Source organism: Mustela nivalis (assembly GCF_964662115.1).
Source record: "Mustela nivalis genome assembly, chromosome: 1".
NCBI lineage: Eukaryota > Metazoa > Chordata > Mammalia > Carnivora > Mustelidae > Mustela > Mustela nivalis.
The window spans coordinates 120898268-120920744 of NC_139020.1; the positions used below are offsets into that span (position 1 = coordinate 120898268).

General features: G+C 48.3%; 1 protein-coding gene across 1 annotated transcript in view; it reads right to left on the bottom strand.

Annotated features, from left to right (window-relative positions):
• CLSTN2 (calsyntenin 2) overlaps nt 1-22256 on the bottom strand; it is a 600084-nt gene extending 577828 nt beyond the window's left edge. The window contains exon 1 of the mRNA XM_082740938.1: nt 21970-22256. Coding sequence (XP_082597064.1) covers nt 21970-22081 — 112 coding nt within the window. The 5' untranslated portion in view covers nt 22082-22256. The remainder of the gene's footprint in view (nt 1-21969) is intronic.
• Nucleotides 22257-22477: the final 221 nt, after the last annotated feature.

The following is a 22477-nucleotide window of genomic DNA, read 5'->3' on the forward strand; positions in this document are numbered from 1 at the left end:
ATGATCTCTCTCCACCAGTGGGGATCTGGAATGAGGCTGCAGGTAGGGAGGAGAGGTGGGAGAGGAAACGAGGAAACGGTGCTGCCTCTAGAGAATGTAAGAGCTCTTAGGTGTCAGGCAGGTGTTCAGGCAGCAGCCCTCCCCCACTCCTGCTCAAAGCAATCATCCCCTTCCCTCATCTCCACCAGCCCTGGCCCTCCAGCCTCACTCAAGGCTTGTCTTGCCCTCCTGTTCAGAATCACCATTTAATATTTTAATCTGTCAGCTACTTAGTTTCCCCACTAAAACTTACATCTTCATGAGGGCAGAGGATTGTCTTTCCCATCATTCCCGAAGCCTTCTGCGCTCCTGGCAGCCTGCCCAACCCAGGGAGAGGAGGTGGGGTAAGTGGCCAGGGCAGGAAGCCGACCCAGCCCTGGTGAAGTTAAGTTCAGGGAGAGCAACAGTATAGTTACAGTAGTTCCTCAGGCAAAAGGACACTTAACCAGCAAATATAAATTATGTGGTCTACCTTTGTAATTAAGATTTTTAGCTTTTCAGGGGATGATATTACTGGTGATTGACAATCTGCATTGTGCTCAAGGTTTTTGTCATGTAAATTCCACATTTATCCAGCAGCTTTAACCTGTCAGAGCCATTCACAATATTCTTTGGAGGATTTTCTTTCTGTTTGTTTCGTGGTTATTGCTTTTAACCTGAAAACGGAAAAAAAAAAAAAAAAAGAGAGCCCATTCCAAATGGGACATCCCTTTAGTAGATCTTCTGTGTTTCAATTTCAAAACCCATACTTCAACAATAAACTAGAACAAAATTTCCTTTGGATACTAGGATATAAGCAACAATGCCTCCGCCGCTCTCAACCCACCAAAGCCCCACTGGTGCAGCTAACAAGACAATCATTTCACTGGGCCCCTGAAAAGGGATGGTGGCCTCTTTGCCAAGCTTCGGCGTTACTTTCTGAGGGTCTTCCATGTGCACGGGAGGAGAATGTAAGAGAAGAAGACACACTGTTGCCCTCAGTGAGTATAGAATGGGTCGGGGAAAATGATTAATGCACAATAGAGAAAATATAAAAATGTGTCACCAAGCAGGAGACTGCATACCACAGTGGTAATAAAGGCATATGCTCTTTAGTCAAGCCAGATCCGGCTTCAAGCCCCAATGCCAGTACTTATGGACTTACTAAAGCTTACCCGGAGACTCAGCTTCTTCCTATAAGATGGGGAAGTTATGGGCCCCACCTCACATAGTACCTGTGAGGGTGATGTAAGCTGATGAGTGTAAAGTCTCTAGGACAGGGATAACCATCCTCAAAGTTTTACCACCATCACCACACTTCCCTTTGGCCTCCGGGTCCAACCTGTCTGTCCTCCAGACTTCTCACCATATATGCTGCCCCCCACATAGGGTGTGCCCTGGGCCTGCTGCATAGCAAATAAACATCCTCCATCCTTTCTTTCACGGGCTGTGGGAGAGTTGTGACCAGTCTGGCTAAGGCCAAGGTCAGAGACAAACAGAAATGAGTTAGAACCATCTAGTGAGAGTTACCACTGAGGTAAGAAGGGGCTGTTTTTAGATGACTCAGGTGAGGGACAAAGCTGGGCCCACAAAAGCCTTGCAGCTTCTACTTTGTGCACTGGAGCCCTGACCAACCACGTAAGAGAGAGGACTATCCCAAGGTCTTCATGTAGGGAGGAAGCCAAACCACAGTGCAGGCCATGTGCGGGCTCTGGTCAGCAGCCTCAGCTGAGCTCAGGCCTTGAGACGGCCCAACCCAAACACCTGATGTGTGAATAAAGAAACCTCCAAACGATCCCCACCAATTCCTAGTCATCTAAGGCCACAGACACCACGGGACAGAGGAAAGCTGTCCTCCTTCCCTCCCTCCCCTTTATCTAAATCCCGGAGCCACGGGATCTAGGAGCATAATAAAGCAGTTCCTTTCCATCAGTAAGCTGTGGGGTAGTTCGCTGGGTATCGATAGATGACCAGAACACCAGACTCTTGTACACTAAGTGTTTATGTCCTCGGGCTCACTTTGTTTTATAACAGCGTCTTGAAATAGGACTTACTATACCTATCTTAGAGAGGAGGGATCTGATACCCAAGAGAAGTGAAGCAACCTTGCCAAGATCGCAGAGCTTCTCTAAGTGGTATAATCAGGACCGATACACCAAGTCAGGATCCCTGTGCTATTTATATGCCGCACATCAGTCAGCCACCCAGAATTAAGAGAGCTTTTTAAATAAATTAGATGTTGGATTCAGCACCTGAAATGGCCTATTTACATATATTTTATATGCTGATAACACTCACCCTGAAATTAAGTTATGTGGTTGTCAAAAACATAAAGAATACGAGACCCCATCCACTTGAGCAGGGCCATGGGACTGAGGCTAAGCTGAGGGGCTCACTGCCCTCAGACTGCTCGGGCGGACAGTGGCTCAATGCACTCCGTCTCTCAGAGAACGCGCAGAATCCCTACCAGTCTGATTCTGGAGTGCCTTCCCTGAAATCGAAGAATGACCACGGTCTTTCAAACCAGTGAGCATGCGGGAGTGGGTACAGGGGAGATGTCTTCTGTTCCCCAGGCTAGCCCGTGTCAGTGAAGGGAGGGCCTCAGACGGAGGTAAAAACTGCCTTGCAAACTCACCGATAGGTGTTCAGGGAGAATGCTGAAAATAAATGCTGGAGAAATCTGGCTGCCGTCAGAGGCCAGATGTTCCCCCAGACGCATGAATGGTTGTGTGCGGCAGGCACTCAGCCTAATTCAACTCATGTCACCTCCGGAGGAAAGGCAGGTACCTCAGGCCTGATCTGGGGGAAGGAGCTGGGGCCACTCCGCCCTCAAGGAGCTTTGAGAACCCCAGGCCCTGGTGCAAGCAGCCAGCTCTGGGAGTGCTTGCTGCAGGGAGTGCTTGTGAAGGAGTGCATAATAGGGCCAAGCAGAGTCCTCCCAATATCCCTCTGAGGCTGTAGAGTAGCCTAGCGAGACTGACTGGATGTGCCATGGAACCCCAGCGCCCAGGTAATGAAGTATAAGACCTACCCTAGGGAACAGGATGGAGGAAGAGCCTGGACAGAGAACAACAATACCTTCTATCCAATACCATCTCTCACTCACCCCCTCTGGCGGTTTGAGGTCCCTCGGAAGCAGGCGCTACCTAAGTCAAGGATATGGGTGCAGGCAGTGTTTCTGGGAGGGGATGTCAGAAAAGACCAGGAGAGGAGTGGAGCAGTGACTCAGGAGCAAAGCGGGGAAGCAAGGCACCCCTGGAGGTGTGTGGAGCCCAGGCCTCAGGGGACCTCGGAGGACCTTGGGGGACTGTATGCGAGGCTGCAGGTACTCTCTCCCAGAGAGATGAGGGTGCTGGGTTCCTGATCCACCGACTCCCATCAGTCATGGGTTGAGGACCATTCCTGGAATTGTTAATTCCCTGGTCTTCTGACCTGGCACACATAAAGGCAGAGAAAGCTCTCATGGCCAGGAAGAAGCTGGCAAGGAAGAAAGGCAAATGGCCACAGGTGCTGGAAGCAGAGCCTGAATGCATGAAAACGGCAGGAGCACTGCTGGTCTCTTACAGTCACGTCCATGGCTGCATGAATCCCCTCCCCCACCCTCATGGCTACTGTCTCATCCATCCATCCAGCCTGCATCACACTAAGTCTGATAACAAGGCATGTTGAGGAGGGGGTCAAAACATGCCATAAGCTCCAGGCTGGATTGCACATCCCCTCTGGGAAGGAGGCCCCTGATTCCAAGCCACTGGTAGCAGGTTCTACCTAACTCAGTAACTGTCCTATTCCTCTGGCCCTGCTGAATGGGGTGGATGGGGAAAAGAGCTGACCCTTCCTCATCCTGGGCTGGCTACGGGTAAACCAGGGGCCATCGCAGACCCAGCTTTGTGACCATCATCTGTTGTAGTAAGGTCTGCTTCCGAGCCTCCTGGCAAAAACCAAACAAAACGAAACCAGTACTCCACAAAACCACTGCACCCTAGGACTGCCTAAGTAACACCCTGACCTTAACTGCTGTCAATGACCACCACACCTGGAACTGGACACAATCCATGGAGGGCATTTTTTTACTTGGAGAGTGAGAAGATGCTGAAACAGGAAACAAACAAGTAGAAAAGGTCTGAATTTATCTTGAAATGCCAGAGAGATAACAGAACACCATGCCCTAGACACTTGTTTTACTCCCCAAGTTCTCTGTTAGAAATAGTTTCGTCTGGCTGTCAGAGGTATTTCATACAACCTCAGGCTTTTACTGCCTTGATTTTACCTTTCCCAAGTTCAATCATTTCAGGCAAATCGGTATGTAAATTCCCCAGGAAGTTAGAGAAGATTCCACTTTCAAAAAAATCCCCAAGGAACCAATGTGCGTGTTTTGGGGGCCTAAATGAGAGGGGGGCCGGGGAGAAGGAAGCATTTTAGTTTAAGTTAAGTTGGAAGAGTGGGCGTGAGAATTCTCCCTCCCACCCAGGCTTTTCTCTTTATTCCACACAAGCTGGGTCTGTGCGGGAGCTTGCTGGGAAGCTGCTTTTAAATTCACAGCTTATAGTCCATTATAATTGAAAATATGGTGACGCATAAGAGATGATGTTGATTTTAGAATCAGAATGTCAACCAGGTCTTCTCATTTCAGAAATACATACATCCCTTAGTGCCCTGAAGTTACTGTTGGGCTGAAATTTTTATAAACTCCACTCCAAGTCAAATATTACTGAACTACCAAATGTCACTGAACTACTTATTAAGGGGATATACCATTTCCTATTAAATCAAAATATTAAAATGCATTTTCATCTCAAAGTTACTGACACACTCCTTGGCAATTCAGCCTCTCTCTTTGTAACACCTCAAGCTTATGTAAAGGAAGGTAGAAAAACAAGATACCTGGGGATTAAAAACAAAACACAATAAAAACCCTCGTCTTCTACATTATCAGTGAGACCACTACAGAAGAATTTTCCATCCAAGAGACCAGTGTTAACTCTGAAATATTAGTGCTGACCATAACAAGTACTCTATCTTGTTTGTTGGAGTTTAGTCCATTGGGCTAGAAACATAAAGTGATGTTATTTTTGCCCCCTACCACGCTATGTCAACCTCCTCTTTCCCACTGTATGGAAACTGACTCAAAGATACTCCAGCCCAATCCCACAGCTTATCATTTCCTTTCCATTACTAAGGCTCAATCCAGGTCATTTTTAACATCAATCTCCTATCTGATCCGAAAATCTATTCTCCCTGTCCCCCTACAAGAACAAGGCATTCCCTAGTCTCTGATGGAGGGGCCAAGTGTAGTCTTCCCCCTCCCCTCCAGCCGGCTCTTCTGCTTACGGAGCAGAGAAGCAGGAGAGGGGAAAGACCAAGGGATATCTCTATACTTGATGAGGCAAAGTAGCAGTCCTCTTTCCTTGGCCTAAATAATGTTCCAGCACATGGTTTATGGGCTTTATGAGGCCTTCCAACACATCTCACTGTTTAAGTCTTATTCTTGAGAAGATCTTCTGAAATGTGACAACTTCTTTCAATTGTCCAGGTGGCATTCTCTCTTTTTTCCCCAAAAGGGACCCAGAAAGACTCTAGTTCCAGAAATTATCTACCCTACAGAGTAATTTCAGCCTCCAAGCCCATATGGGATCCATCTTTGGTGTCTCCTAAAACTGGGAATTTGGGGGGTTGTTTTGGTTTGTTTTTAAGATTTTATTTATCTGAGAGAGAGAGAGAGAGAGAGAATGAGCAGAGAGGAGGAGCAGAGGGAGAAGGAGAAGCAGACTCCCCACAGAGCAGGAAGCCCAATGTGGGACTCATTCCCAGGACCCTGAGCCGAAGGCAGGCACTTGACCGACTGAGCCATCGAGGCGCCCAGAACTGGGAATTTGTAAGTGAATGAGTGAATGTGTTGCAGGAGTCAACATCTCTTGGGTGGAATGTTCCCCAGCACATCATTTAGAGCTCCACAGTCTCTTCCTTATGCCAGTGGCACTGCAGTAGGTCAGCTAATTGTTCTTTGTGTAGCTTTAATAAACCCCGAGTTTTCTAGGAATACAGCCATCCTATAAATTGAAGCTAGAGTGTACTCTGTCTTGTTCAGGACCTCACCAGAAATACCTCACCATTTCTAAACATTCCATTACCTCAATACTGCCCATGACATTTGAATTGCCAATACAACACACCTGGATCCTTGTGCATTTACAGCTATGAGATTCACAGCAAGCATCGAATTCACTACTTCCTCCAGTAGAGTTGGGCTCAGGACATCACACATTATTTTAGTATATGAGTTCCTTTAAATTTCAGTTAAGGGGGGCGCCTGGGTGGCTCAGTGGGTTAAGCCGCTGCCTTCGGCTCGGGTCATGATCTCAGGGTCCTGGGATCGAGTCCCACATCGGGCTCTCTGCTCAGCAGGGAGCCTGCTTCCCTCTGTCTCTCTCTGCCTGCCTCTCTGTGTACTGTGATCTCTCTCTGTCAAATAAATAAATAAAATCTTTAAAAAAAAAAAAATTTCAGTTAAGGCATTACACTGATTTGTTAAATTATATATATAAGCAAGTAAGAATATCAGTAAATTCCATTTCAGGATAATAATGGGGGCACTACAAAAATATTTTTTGTAAAAAGAGGCCACTGGTTCAGACAGGTATGTAAACAGGTGGTCTACATTCATAATCCTTTCAGTGTATGTCACTATTACGGATCCTCAGACTTTAGTAAAACCCAATTGGGTCCAAGCTCTAGCCTTGATGTGGGAATAAAAGGAAATGTTCCCACTTGAGCCAGAGTTCCAGGAAGAGGGTATCTCTTTCCACTCTGGGTCCCTACCCCAGCCCATGCAGGGAATGGCAGCCTTAATCACAGAAAAAAAAAAAAAAAAAAAAAAAAAACTCTGCTCCTAGAAGGGAGATGCCAGGGTCAGAATCAGAGCTGTTACCACCTGCTCCACCCCTGCTTCATAGCTCACATCCCTGCCCACCCTCCCTACCCAGGAGCTTTTCTTCCCAAAGCCAGTGCCAGTAGTTCTAGGTTTTGGTCTGGATGGGGAAGGTGGGTGGGGTTTCCCTGTGCACAGTGCCAAAGCTTGAATGCTCAGTACAAACCAGTATATCCTTGGATCTAGAAGTAAATATTCTGACTTTGGAGAGATTCCCATTTGCTCATTTTTTTTGTGGACTACATGCACAGCCTAGAAATCTCAGCACATCTAGAAGTCTACCCCTCTTCCTGCTCGCCTGCATCGCTGGCTATGGTGGGAGAACTCCATGGGCCTCATCCTGTGGAGCTGTCCCATTTTAACTGATGACAAAGTTTTTCCTACTCAAAACTTCATCCTTGCCTCTACATACCCATGTATCTGATATCATAGCAAAGTGCTTTGAACAACCTAATTGGAAAAGAAGCCATGACTTACATACATAAGACTTCTATGATTTAGAGTTTAAGAGAATGCTGACGGGAACACACAGGATCCACAGGGTGACACAGAAAAGTGTGGTGGGGAGAGTGTTAGACCCGCAGCAGCCTGTGGTCACAACAAAATTCCCATCAGTGCAGAGACGGAAGGTATCCTCCCGAATGTGCAGTGTTCAATGCTATAGATTAAAGATGGAGCTATGACTAAGCTATTTCACTGATGGGAAAGGTAATTTACGTTACTTATCCCAGAAGAAGATACACTCTGGCAATGGGCCCCAGCATCACCAGCCCCAGGGTGCTGATGAGCAGCCACCTAGCCTGTCTCACACCCAACAGGTCCCCCACCTCCAGCCCAGCTCCATCTCCTCATCCTGGAATGCACCAGCACATGCCAGGGAGAGCCCCTGCCTGGCCTGCAATGCTGACCTTTCCTAACCAAATCATCCTGCTTCACCAGCCCTACTCTGGTATGTCTGCCCTGGGAAGACGGGGCGCTGGGCATCCAGGGGGATGAAGGAGAAAGCTAAATCAAGAAAAATTCCATCCCAGTCCTGCAAAGAGCTGGGGTTCCAGGGAGCTCCAGACATCACTCATCTACCCACCCTACACCCTAAACTTCTGGGGGCATAGGAATGAGGACATCAAAGATACTGATCTTGAAGAATGCACAGTTTAGTGAGGGGCAGGCAGCAGGTGACAATACAATGTGGTAAGTGCCACTGTGGAGGTCTGTATGGCAGCTACGTATGGGGGAGAGTTGGCCAGCAGGTGCACAGGGATGGATTCCCAGAAGACGTGCCCACCACAAGGGCTGCTGCCAGGCTGCCAGGCAGGCAAAAGGTGGGCAGCGGATGGGGCATGGCATGAAGTCACACAGAGGCACAAGAAGACCCCACAAGGCAGGAAACCGGGGTTCAGAGCTGCAGACGCTGTCCACACTAAGCACCAGGTTGTCTTGTGCCAGGACCCATGGCTGACAAGACACTCAAAACCCACCAGTGCTGGAAGCCAGCACAGGCAGGAGTCCAGTTTCCTAAGGATCTGTAGCCGGCCATTGCCAACTTTGAGATGACAGAAGTTATGTCTCATAGACTCATGCACACAATTTGGGCACGGGAACTTATAGCACTCTAATAGGGTTTGAGCGCCATGACAGAGACCCATCTGCTTCACACATTCTCTACACCCTCCAGACATCCCACCATGCTGCCCTAAATGCCACGAAGGTGTGACTGCTTAACCCTACAGTGGAGCAGTGCTCTCTCTTCCTAAATGCAAACATCACCAAATGAGACCACACATCATTGTCTCATTACCTTAGTGTCCTGGAAAGTCAGTCACATGTGCTTCCTCTCTGATAAGATGATGTAAGTCGAGCTTTAGCTCCTAGTGTCTTGTAGACTTGGGTAGGAGTCCCCATGGCCCCAAATCTCCTACACAGGAGCCCATCTGGTCGGAGGTGTGAGCAAGGTGACTTGTTTTAAAGCTGTGGCCACATAGTAAGTCCTCCATCTTTAGTAAGAGTAGGTAGGTAGTTTTGACCCCCAGAAGTGGCAAAGTTTTCTAAAAACACTTCCTCCCCTTGTCCATTGGATTAAGAAAACAAACCGTAAGAGGAGGATGAGAATGATTCTTACAATTATTCGTAATATTTCAAAGAGGGGCTCCAGAAAGTAGCCAAATCCTACCTCCAAAAGCAGACCTTCATGTCCCCAAGGTAAGAGAGACCCCAGCAGCATAGGGGTTAGCAGGAAGAGGTATTGAAGGGTAGGGAAAAGGTGGAATGACACAGGTGCTGAAGGGGGACTCAACAATTCTGCCAGCCCTTAATCTTTTCCCCCATGGGCTCTGCAACAAAGCAGAGGTGGGACAAGCCTGGAAGCAAAACTCCAGGAAAAGCTACAGTTTCGAGCAAAGATCCCTGGCTGGTGTCTGACTCTGATCCTCTGACTCTGAATTCCTCTAGGTAGGAGGGCTGAGATCTACCAATGAAGAATTAGGGTGGAAAGGAGGCAGGGGTTTGTTCAAAGAGAAAAAAGGTGTGAGAGGAAAAAAAAGAAAAAGAAAAAGCCATATTCGTGGTATCTAACTAAAAGAAGATCACTAAAAAGTCCTAAATTTTAAAATTAATAAGCAAAATACAACCATCTTGGTATTTCTTTTTTTTTTTTTTTTAAGATTTTTATTTATTTATTTGACAGAGAGAGGTTACAAGTAGGCAGAGAGGCAGGCAGAGAGAGAGAGGAGGAAGCAGGCTCCCTGCTGAGCAGAGAGCCCGATGCGGGACTCGATCCCAGCACCCTGAGATCATGACCTGAGCCGAAGGCAGCGGCCCAACCCACTGAGCCACCCAGGTGCCCCCATCTTGGTATTTCTGATGATGCTATAATAAAGCTGAAATCATTGGCTTTCCTTTAGAAAAAATGGCCAACCTAAGCCAGGAAGGTGAAATATAGGTCTTGAACGTGAAATTGTTTTGATTCTTATTATGAATACTTTCAGCCTTCTCTCCTACTCCGAGTGATTATTCATCGTCCCATAAAAACAAGCCAACAAAATAAAAACAACACGGAAAAAGGAAAGAAAGGAGGGAAGGCAAGAAGGAAGGAATGGACAGAGGGAAGGAGGGAGGAGGCAGATAAGCAGGGAGGGAGGGAAGGAAGGAAGGAAGGGAGGAGGGATGAAGGAGGGATGGGTGGGAAGGAAGGAAAGAGGGAGAGAAGGGAGGGGGGAAGGAGGGGGGAGAGAGGGAGGGGGGAGGGAGGAAGGGTGCTACAATCCCATGAACTGCAAACTCAGTACTTCCTTCCATTCCCCGGAGCTTCTGTGAATTTCTGAGTGATGGCCTGTCTTTTAACCCTTGGCTCTAAATCCTGATTGTTAATCCCTCCCAGACAGGGTCTGGAGGGAAGAAGCTGGGGCAGTTTACAGCAAAGAGATGTGTGCCAGGAAATGCTGGCAGAGCACAATGAGCTGAAATTCTAGGACTGTGTGGACTTAAACTGCCCTTGCTGTGGGCCTAGAGGATCAGAGTAAGTGACTTTCTAACTCAGGAGGCAGGGAAAAGAATCTCCCACACTCCAAACCTGTTCTACCCTCTATTTCCTATCTAACTATTACTGATCCATTCCTTTGGGTTAACATTGCTCACGGTAGGTGTGGAACCACGAGTTACACCTCCAGCAGACCAAATGGAAGGTTAGACCCCATTTCCCTTTCCCTGTAACTCCTGTTTCTTCTCCCATTGACATCCCGAAGTCTTGCTGACTGGCCCATACTCAGTGTCTGGATGATCAAGAGGAGGAGGTTAAAGGCGAGGCAGCAGCCCGCACAAGGGAAGGTGACCTTCTGGATGCCTGAGTGGGTACTAAGTTCTTGTCACCCGCACCCACTTGGCAATGCCCTGTTGGCAGCCAAACCCAGGGCCGCTGGGGTACCTTTTAGGCAGTAGGCAGAAGTTTCCTTAGAGCATCTGGTCTGAGCATCAGGCAGAAGCATCTCCAGCTTCAGGTACAGAGTGACACGCTAAGTGTTTCCCCGCAGCCCAGAGAGCGAGCCTGAATACCCACCCATGTTCTCAAGCTCCCTAAGTCCAGGATAAACTGTACTGCTGCAGAGGAAATCATAAATAATGCATCTGAAGACCAGGACTTCAATATCTTTGAAGGGTTTCATTTCTCCTCTCTTCCAACTTTGATATATGTACTTACTTAACAAGGGTCTGGGGAGGGTTAATTGAATTAATATATGTAAAGTGCTTTGAGTTTGAAGAGAATACGCAATATAAATGGAAGTGTCACTAAAAAGGTTAATCTAATTTACATCTAACACTTTCAGTTCATGGTGTTAATGAACTATATCCTTTTAGAGAGTGATTAATTTATAGAAATGTGATTATTTTTCCTAATGCTATATATGGGTCAGCTTCTTCTATTACTATATCTTACTTTATAGGAGAATTCAGCATTTTATAAATTAAAACAATAAATCAAATACCCCTGTAATGGCTATATTTCATTAATTACAAGGAGACATGCATTAGATTAACATTTATCTGTTTTAATTAATTTGCTGCAATGCAGTTATCCATGCAAATTGGAAAAACGACACATCAACTTGACATAATATTAACAGTTTTGAATGGTTCTTCTCCGAAAATTTATGGACCTGCAGCTGCTGCATTCTTGGGTAACCATGGTGACCGCCAGCTGTGTGACATGTGCAGGCTGTACATCAAAGAGCCAGGAACGGACTTAACACTAAATTCAAACTTCTGAAAATATCCTTAACTAGAGAGGTAAGGCCGTAGAAAAGGAAAAGGACGCCGGATTTTGTTGGGGGAGGGAGTTGAGTCCCAAAGTCTCAAAACAGATTTCTTAAATCTGATCACCGTCTTTTGCAGGCACTTTATCCTTTTGAAAGGCATTTAGAGGCACTTCAAGGTGGATACCAGAATGCTCGTGAGTAAAGGAGGGAGGTGGCAAAAAGCCACCCCCGGGGGGTGAATGGTTTGCCCCCTAGACCCACACGGATCAGTGGGTCCAGGTCACAAAACTTCCTTCTCCACAGTGACTGTTGTCACACTGGTTTGAAGACCGCCGATTGGCTTCACTATATACTGCAATAGATACCATGGACACTCAAAGAAGTCACAAAAAGGACGTGTGCGTGTGTGGTTGTTTTTTTAATCAGCAAAATTTATGTCAAATTTCAGCCACTGAAGCACTTTTAGTGGCATCTATAGCCTTTCTCGGTGAGAATTCCAGTAGCATCGGCTGAACGTGACGCCCTCACACATTTCAGTGTGGCTACTGTTCTCCTGACTCATCCGTAGAGCGGAGTGTTTTCAACTTTTGCAAAGTAATGCTGTTAATTGGTTTGGAAAGACAGATAACTAAAGGGGAGAGGCCCAATGAGCAGTTCCTAGCAGCGACCAAGGGCATGAAGGGGCACCCACCAGGAGAATTGAAAGGGCACAGCCCAGAGGGACTCGCAGCCAGCAGGGTCGCCTCACCCTGGGGCACATTTGCTCCCTCCACACTCTCCATTCAGTGGACAGTGCAGGACAGTGGACACACAGAGGTGACCAGGGGTCTTCCCCTGGAGGGCTTCATAGTCTGCCTGGGGAAGCAGGAAGGCAACAGGCAATTGAATAGGGGAAACTGGAGGTAGTAAAATATAGAGGAACAAAGCCCCCACCTGGAAGCAGCCTTACAACCCACGTAAAGAAACAAAGCGGATCCTTGGGGAACTGTTAGTAGCCAGTGTGAGTGCTCCTCAGACTTAGCTGGGCATCAGAAATACCTGAGAGCTTTGGGGCGCCAGGCAGCGCAGCTGGTTAAGCGTCTGCCTGCAGCTCAGCCCATCATCTCAGAGTCCTGGGATCCAGCCCAGGGTGGGCTCCCTGCTTGGCGGGGAGTCTGCTGCTCCCTCTACCTCTGCCCCTCCGCCCTGCTTGTACATGCTCTCTCTCTCCCTCTCTCTCTCAAATAAATAAATAAAATTTAAAAGAGAGAGAGAAAGAAGGAAAGAAAGAAAGACATGAGAGCTTTAAAGGAAATCCCAGGTCTTAGCCTAGAGCAATGGCAGCAGAGTCTCTAGGGCTGGGTTCCAGGCATCAGCACTATTTTAACAACTGTCACAGGTGGTTCTGCTGTGCACTCAGAGTTGAGAATCACTACACAGCAGAGGAGAGGGCAGACGCTGAAATGAGACTTGGCAGATTCAAATCCCAGCTTCAGCTCTGTTTTGTTTTTGTTTTTGTTTTAATTTTATTTATTTATTTGACAGACAGAGATCACAAGAGGGCAGAGAGGGGGAAGCAGGCTCCCCACTGAGCAAAGAGTCTGATGTGGGGCTCCATCCCAGGACCCTGAGATCATGACCTGAGCCGAAGGCAGAGGCTTAACGCAGAGCCACCCAGGCGCCCCTCCAGCTCTACTGTTTTACTAACTGGGTGAACTGGGTAAGTAGCTTAACTTTCCTGGCCTTGGTTTTCTCACCTTTAAAACAGGGATGATAAGAGCACACATCTAGTGGAGTGGCTAGAAGGAAAGGAGTTTTAATACCTAGAAAGCACTCAGAGCAGTGCCTCAATCATAGTCAGCTCTTGGTAGATGGTCTTATTTGCTGTCTGGAAATTGCTGGAAAATTCTTTGAGAAGAGGCCCGATGAGAAGTGAAGGGAAATACAAATCAAAACCACAATGAGATATCACCTCACACCAGTCAGAATGGCTAAAATCAACAAGTCAGGAAATGACAGATGCTGGCGAGGATGTGGAGAAAGGGGAACCCTCCTACATTGTTGGTGGGAATGCAAGCTGGTGCAGCCACTCTGGAAAACAGCATGGAGGTTCCTCAGAATGTTGAAAATAGAACTGCCCTATGACCCAGCAATTGCACTATTGGGTATTTACCCTAAAGATACAAACGTAGTGATCCAAAGGGGCACATGCACCCGAATGTTTATAGCAGCAATGTCCACAATAGCCAAACTATGGAAAGAACCTAGATGTCCATCAACAGATGAATGGATCAAGAAGATGTGGTATATATACACAATGGAATACTATGCAGCCATCAAAAGAAATGAAATCTTGCCATTTGCGACAACATGGATGGAACTAGAGCGAATCATGCTTAGCGAAATAAGTCAAGCAGAGAAAGACAACTATCATATGATCTCCCTGATATGAGGAAGTGGTGATGCAACATGGAGGCTTAAGTGGGTAGGAGAAGAATCAATGAAACAAGATGGGATTGGGAGGGAGACAAACCATAAGTGACTCTTAATCTCACAAAACAAACTGAGGGTTGCTGGGGGGAGGGGGTTTGGGAGAAGAGGGTGGGATTATGGACATTGGGGAGGGTATGTGCTTTGGTGAGTGCTGTGAAGTGTGTAAACCTGGTGATTCACAGACCTGTACCCCTGGGGATAAAAATATATGTTTATAAAAAATAAAAATTTATAAAAAATAAAATAAAATAAAATAAAATAATTAAAAAAAAAAAAAGAAGTGAAGGGAAAACCATCAACATTTATGGAAGGCTGCAGAGTTGGGATCTTGAGAGAAACTATCATTAGTGGTGACACTCCCTGTTCTCAGAAGGCAACTGGCCCTCATGTATCCCTACTTCAGAGGAGGCTTGGGTTGTAAGAGTACAGGCAGAAGTCCTCTGCAGATGCTTCCTGTCCTAGCTGTTGTTCTAGGGCTATCTCAGCTGCTAGAAGGGGTCATGGAAGGGATGGGAGAGGCATAAGGTGGGAGAAGGGCTGCTTTCCTCTAGGACAAAAACTGGTATCCTACTCCCTCTCTCCTCCCCACCCCACCCCTTCCCATGCCAGGGCAGTGGCTACGAAATGTGAGGTAGGAATTGGACTTCCAGTATTGAGTCCCAGTGGCAGCAAAGACTCTGCTGCCTGTGTAAGTAGAGAGCCAGGGACATGGAGGGCCCATGCTATTCAGACAGTGAACTCCACAAGGGGCAGCCTGTGACAGACAGAAGCTTGAAGCCATTCCAAGGGTACAAAGCTATTCTCAAAACCCTGGGGCCCTAGCCAGGCCCTAGCATGAATGGTGAAGAATAGATTCATGATGATTGGGATGGAATTTCTTGGAGACCTGGTAGGACTGGAGTTGGTGATACCCACCCTGACAGCACTGTGAGGGAGGGGTGAGGAGGAGGTCAAAATTAAAATTTAGCACTTTCGTTGTAAACACTCCTGAATAAGGCAGTAGCAAGGAGCATGGAGAGACATGGGAAGGTTTTAGATATTTATGGGTAGAATCAACTGAACATGATGAAGGATGGGGTATGATGGGGGAGAGTGAAGTATGTTGGAGGAGTCCTGGGGCTCTGACTTAGGTGAGTGGTTGGGGGACCCTTCATCCAAATGAATGCCACAGACAGAATAACAGATTACTGGAGGGAGAGAAAAGGTTGGACATACATGGGGCTGTTGGTACCCCAGATCATCCCAGAGGAGGCAGACATCAAATGAGCCTCAAAGTGAGCTAGAAAAATTAATCAGGGCCAGAGATGACCCTGGGAGAACTCATCTAAGTAGAGGGCACTGAGCTGGGGACAAGCAAGATCCTGAGGATCTATAAGGACAAGCCCTTGTTCCAAGGATTAGAAAACCACTAAGAAGAGGCAGAAGTGGGCTTTGGGTGACATGGTCCAAGACATCACCTGGCTCTATGGTGCTGGATCACAACCACCTCTAAGCAGTAAGACCTCTTGGTTTGATTTCTGGCTCTCTTGCTTCAGACCCTACAATTTGTGAAAAGAATGACCACATGTAATCATGCTGTGACATGAGAAGAAAAGGCAGCCTTATAGTAGTCAGGTACCTGCTACTCTGTCTATGCCTTCCCCTCCCACCCAGGCCACACTCACTTTTGGCATCCGTTCCTTATTCTTCCCAGTGTCCAGCCTTCGAGAATATCTACTGCACTTCAAAGTGTTCGTGGTAACCTTTCTTCACCCTGCCTGCCTAACAAAGGAGTCAGAAGAGAGCCACACTTAACCCGAATGAAAGACCATCTAGGGAGATCTTTCTGGTGCAGGAGACACAGCAAGCACATCTCTGGACCATGCAATGCAGACAGCTGCCTTCTCTGCTTGAGGCCAAGCATCATGGGAGGTGAGGAAGGCTTCAAGCTGCCTGGGCCAGAAGACAAAAGCCATGCTTACTCCTTGTGGCAATCTGAATCAGAATAAGGCTCGCAGAGAAAATTACTCTTGACAATTTCATAGTGAAACCCAAATGTTCTTGGACAGCGAGGCTCAGACAGAGCAAGAGCCTCTCTGACCTTACTCAGACCCTTCCCAGAGCAGACATCACATCCCTCTGGTAGGTCAGCCCAGGGGACATAGGAAACCCATGTCTGCCACACTGTTCTGGCTTCAAATCTCAGTTCTACGATCTCCAAGCTGTGAGACCTTGGGCAAGTTATATTGCTTCTCTGAGCCTCAATTTTCTCCTCTGTAAAGATGAGACAACAATTCTACCTGCATCACAGGGCTGGGGTTAAGACCAGATCAACTGACACATGGGAAATGCTGAAAAAAGTGCCTGGCACATAATGTGCATTCCATAAACATTCGCTCCTTTATTAGCACTGTAATCAGTATACAGAAATGTATTCTCCCTCTCTCTAAAAAAAACAATGGAGCACTTGGGTGGCTCAGTCGGTTAAGCATCTGACTCTTGATTTCGGCTCAAGTCATGATCTCAGTTTCCTGAGATCAAGCCCCAAGTCAGGCTCTGTGCTGAGCTTGTGAACCTTGCTTAGCATTCTCTCTCTCTCTCTCTCCCTCTCCCCGGCCTTAACAAAAAAGCTAATAAAAAGAAAAAAAAAGAAATGTATTTGGCCATGGCTGAGCTCCCCCTTCACTCCTGCCTGTGTGCCAGTCATGTGCATTCTTATTATCCTGCATTCACTGTCCTGCCCCCCTCCTATCTGCTCACTCAGTGCCTATTCACCCATTAAGACCCCTTTCATTTTCTCTGTAAATCTTTCCTGACTTCTCCCATCCTTGCCAATTTCTTCCTTTCCTCCAAGACTTTCCTGAGGTCTGTAGTGCACAGTCTACCCTTTCCTGTCAGCTATGAAGATCTCCAATAGTTCGTGTCATGTGTGATGTTTGCCCTAGACAGAGTGTGAGCTCTTTGATATCTGAAACTTGCCTTATCTTTCTGTTCCCTTCAGAGAATAACAGAAGACTGAGAAGCAGTACTGGCGGATAAGGCTAAAGAACAGGGCCCAGTACATGTTTGAGTTGGCCTCTCCCCCAAGGTACCCTTCTCTGACCAGTGCCCCCCCACCTTCTATCTGATGCTCCCCCAAACCCCATAGCATGACTGTTATAGAGGAATGTTTGTGTTCCCCCAAGATTTATTTGTTGAAACCCTAATCCCAAAGTAATGGCATCAGGAGGCAGGGTCTTTGGGAGGGGACTGGGAATAGAGGGGGCCATGGGGGTGGAGCTATCATCAGTGGGATTAGTACTCTTATTACAAAAGTCAGGAGAAAGCCTGCTTCTTCTCTCTTCCCTGTGCGGGTATAATCAGAAGTCAGCAGTCTGCAACCTAGAAGAGGCTCTTCCCAAAATGTGACACTCCTGGCAACTCGGTCTCAGACTTCCAGCCTCCAGACCATTCAAAATAAATTGTGGTTGCTTATAAGTCACCCAGTTCCTGGGATTTTCGTTATAGCACCCCCACCTGGTTAAGATAGCGACCATCTGTCCTATTCAATACATGTCGAGCTTAGTAGCCTTCCCCCAATTCAGTCCTGTTCTGGTCCATCTCAAACTTACCATGCCAATAGAAACTTTCCATAGGGGCCAACTAGTGGTGGGCCAGACAACAAATAACAAAAATCATCTGTTTTTGGGCGCCTGGGTGGCTCAGTGGGTTAAAGCCTCTGCCTTCGGCTCAGGTCATGATCCCAGGGTCCTGGGATCGGGTCCCGCATCGGGCTCTCTGCTCGGCGGGGAGCCTGCTTCCTCCTCTCTCTCTCTCTCTCTCTGCCTACTTGTGATCTCTGTCTGTCAAATAAATAAATAAGATCTTAAAAAAAAAAATCATCTGTTTTAAGCTACCATTTGGTTATCATACCTTGGGTTACCTCCTTCCATGCAAACAGGCATTATCAGAGAAGCAAAACAAAAATGCTTCTCTGCTTCCTGGAAGGGCAGGGCTGAAAGGAAAGTGCTAACTGGGCAGGGACCTCTCCTAAGAGCCCAAATCAACCACAGATGCTCTTCCTCCAGAGACCAGAAGCCCCACACCTCCAGACCTGGCCCATGGAGACGGGCTTATTTACTTGGACAGCACCCATTGCCAAGTCCCTACTCTGGGCCCACCCTGCACTAAGTGCCAGGGCTTTTAAGATGAACGAGAAGGGGGCCCTGGCCTCAAGGGCATCCGCAGACTGGTGGAAGTGATAAATGTTTTCACAGCTCAAGCCGAATGTGTATGAATGTGCACATCCATTTATACACGGTGTTTCTACACACATGCGCACACACACAAAGAAAGAGAGAGAGAACAGAGCTTGGGCTAGGAGAAGATATGAACAAAGCTACTGGATTGCCCAGAGGTCAGAAAAGGGGATTTCACCAAATCTCAGACTCTAGAACCCAGTGTTTACCGTGATCAGTAATTACAGTCACTATGTATTTAGTGTCATTTGCATGCTGAGAACTAGGCTAAAAGATTTCTAAGCCTTCTCCTGACAACCACACGGCAAGGTAGATTTTTGTATCCCTATTGTATAGATAAGGAAACTGAGGCTCAAAAAGCTTAACTAATTTACCTAAGATTATCTAGCTAGGAAGCAGTAGGACCTGGATTAGAACGTGAGTTTCTCAAAGTCCAAATTTTATTTTATATAGGAGAGGAAGAAACATCTCAAACATCTACATCCAGAAACAAAAGCACTTCAATTGCAAACAGGGGGAGTCACTAAGCCCATCACTACTGTATGCTCTGCTTACACTTGGAAACCAGGCAGCCTTGTGGCCCTAGGGAGGCAGGATGAGATTCCAGCCCTCAAGGCTCACAGAGCAGTGCTGGGGCCAGACAAGGAGCACAGACACACCAGAGAGAGAGCCACAGTGTTCTGGGGGAGACCAACCTGGAAGACCAGTTGGGAAAGGTTCCTAGGGAAGGCCGGGGCTAAGCCTGACCATGTGATGAGCTAAGCCTGACCATGTGATGAGTAACAGAAGGGATTAGGCAGAGGAAGGTGACCTTCTAGTCTGAAAACATAGTCCACAGGATCTGTGAGCCCATCCTTGCCCAGTAACCAGAGGTGATTCAGGATGAAGGGAATCTGGTCTTCTCAAGGAATCCAAGGAATGTTCATAGTTTTTGAGTAGCCAAGATAGAAAAGAGTAAAGAGAAGTGGTTGTAATAGCTCCTTACCCACTGGATTATTTCAGAAATTGGGAATATGTTTGCACTAAGAGTTCAGTGATTCTGAGAAAACCCCCAAATAGTTGTATGGGAATTAGCTGCTCAATTCCCTGCAGCAAGAAGCGAGGAATACAAAGGCAAGATGAGCCATGCACCACAAACACAACGTCCTGCAGGAGCCCAAAGCTGCGAAGGTGTGTTTCCAGATAGTTGTCCAGAGGGGTGCGTTCAACTCTGCCAGGCAACTTGAAGCCGCACTCCCAATTTTCTTTTACACGTGAGTACAGAATAGTATGCAGGAAGAAAGATATTTTTTCTTCAATCTTCTTCACATGTCTCCCTAATTTTTCTCTTTTTCAATGACAGGAGTAATCATGATATGAACCTTAGAAACTGCAAAGTCAGTGGCAGCACGAAGCCTATCTTTACTATTGCACATGTTCTTCGGAGATTATGTGAGATTTGGGAATGTAAAATGCAAGTGCATCGTAATAAAGAAAATCAATCCTGTAAATACCGACTAAACTGTCATTATAAATGTTTCTGTTTTGATCAACTATTACACGTTTGTCTTAAAAAAAAAAAAAAAAATGCAGCTAACAGCGCTCTTTGCAGCCCCCCAGTGGCTGGAAGACAAAAAAGGGAGATGGGGGATTCAGAAGGCAACTCTTGCTCCTCTAGGGCCAATCAACTTTTTACATTGTAAAGACAAATGGCTTGTTTTCACGGCGAAATGGGTATATTCTAAGAGAGGAAGATGAAAAGTGTTGATGAAAATGAACATAATTGTACACATACACGTGAATCACTGAGAGCCTGGATTTTTTTTTTCATCTCTCTCCTCTATCTCTGTAAAGCTTTCTATTCTGACCTGAGAACTCTACCCAGTGCATAAGCACACCAGGTCCTCCACCTAAACAAGCTTTTCCCTTTTCCTCACTTTCTGTGAGCTCCCGTTTGCAGACATCTGTTTATAAATATACCATTTGTTCTGCTACAAAGTAATGAAAAATCTTCAAAAACAGGTCATTTTCCTGTTTAACAAGTGTCTCCTTAACAAGGAGGGCAAAAGGTTTGGAAACTCATTGTCTTTAATTCTTGTTTTTACCAAAACAACAGTCTCTCAGAATGATGCCTCCTATCAGCGACTCTTTTACCACACTTTGAGATATTTTCATAATGAGTTTTTCCTTGTCTTCTCAAAAAAGAAACTGTTTCTCAAGGGGGGGGGGGCGGGCGCTGAGTTGCTGAAAAGAAACAGGATGTCTGCTTATGAAATAGTTTCAAAATCATATCACCAAAAATTTAAAGTTAGAGAATAAGCAGAAACTCTCCTATTCTTTTCAAACTTAACCATTCACAGGTTGTGGGAGAAGCATCCCTGAAGTCCAGAGGAGGCAAACTGTCTACCTCTCACTCTCCTCACCCTCCAAGAGTAATTCAACCTAGTATAAATTCCTTCTCCTTTGGTAAGCTATCAAAGCCAGCTTGAAAAATCAGGTTGCGTCTAATAGAGAACCTGTTTATCTACAGGTGCAAAGCCTTCGGACCCCTGATGATGGTCAGACAAGATTCCAGCGATCACGTTCCCCCCCTTGTTACCTTGCAGATTTGGCCACAGCCCCCAAACCGAGCGCACACCCTGCTCGTCAACAGCATAAAGAATCAACAAGTTATCCCTAAGCTGGGCGCTCCAGCCCAGATCTGCTACTGCCTCCCTAGCGCCCACCGCCACCCAGCTCCCTCTCTGCTCCTCCCTCTCCCCTCCTCCCCACGCAGTCCTGTCAGCACGTGACCTTCTCTTTCAGATCCGCCCTCCCATCGCCCCTACCCCAGCGCCCTCCCCGTGCACCCAGACAGCTGTCAAAGTACGCGGCTCGCCAGCCTACTGTCTCCTTACGGCACCGGGCGTTCACCGGGACCTTGCTGTCTCCTGGGAGGGAGCAGCACGAGGTCAGGATCTCCCACCGCACCGCGTGGGCGGGGAAGAGGCGTCAGGTGGGCTCCTTCGCCCGCTGGAGCCCCAGAGGAGTCGGAGAGGCAGCGGGAGGCGTCACACCCCGCACTTCTGACTCCGCGAGGGCGCGCGTTCCCAGGGGAGCCTCAGCTGTCCTTGGGGAGCCCGAGGCGAGCCGGGGGTGCGGGGTGGGCTTCCCTGGAGCCTACAAGTTTCCACCCACCTCCGAGCTGGAAAAGCGCTCTGCTCCGTCCTTTGAAGGCGCCCGCCGCGGCCGATTCCCTCCCTCAGGGTAGGAGTCGACAACTGCCTCTTCTACTCGGCGCCCGAGCCCTGTCCAAGGAGTCCCGGGGCTGGGACCCGCTGCGCCCCCACTACGCCCCCACTCCGCCGCAGACAGCCCCCAAAGTTGTCCAGACTCCACAGACCTCCCCTTCCCCTCTGTCCCTGGGCCCCGCCCAGGGTAGGGCCAGAGTCTGCAGGTGGAGCCTCTAGGGACCGGGGCGCAGGGCGCTCACTTCGGGGATCCCGAGCGCACAGAGGCCGGGGAGATGCGGCAGGGGAGGGCGTGCAAATCTAGAGCCGGGGTCCCCGCGCTGGCACTGGTAAGCCCGCCCTGCCTCCCTCAGAGAGGAGGAAACTTCCCCAGCACCCACCTTTAGCCGCGAGGAGGCGGCGCCGCCGGCTGCCCCCGCCGCCGCCGCCGCTGCCGCTCCCCACGCCCAGCGCCAGCAGGAGCGGCACCCAGCACAGCCTCCCGGTCCGCATCCTCGCCGCCGCCGCCAACAAGCTGCCGCTGCCGCCTGCTGCCCGCGCCGGCTCTCGCCTGCCGGTGCCCGCCGGGCCGCGGCCGCCTCGCTTTGCCTGCTGGTTGCGCTTCGGGCGCCGCCGCGCTCGGCCTCCGCTGCCCGCTGCCGCGCCACTCGCTCGCCGCCGGCAGCCGCGCTCACTGGCGCGGACCCGGAGCGGCTCCAGCGCTCACCCCGGGACGGCCCGTGACGTCACGGAGGGAGGGAGGTGGCTCCTGCATATTCATGAGACGCGGACACCGGCCCTGCTGCCGGGCTCGCCGCTCCGCGGCCCCGACCCCCAACTTTCCACCCGCGTCCTCACGCTTCCGGGCGCTTGTGCTCCAGGCGGGACTCGGCTCCCGGAGGACCGCGG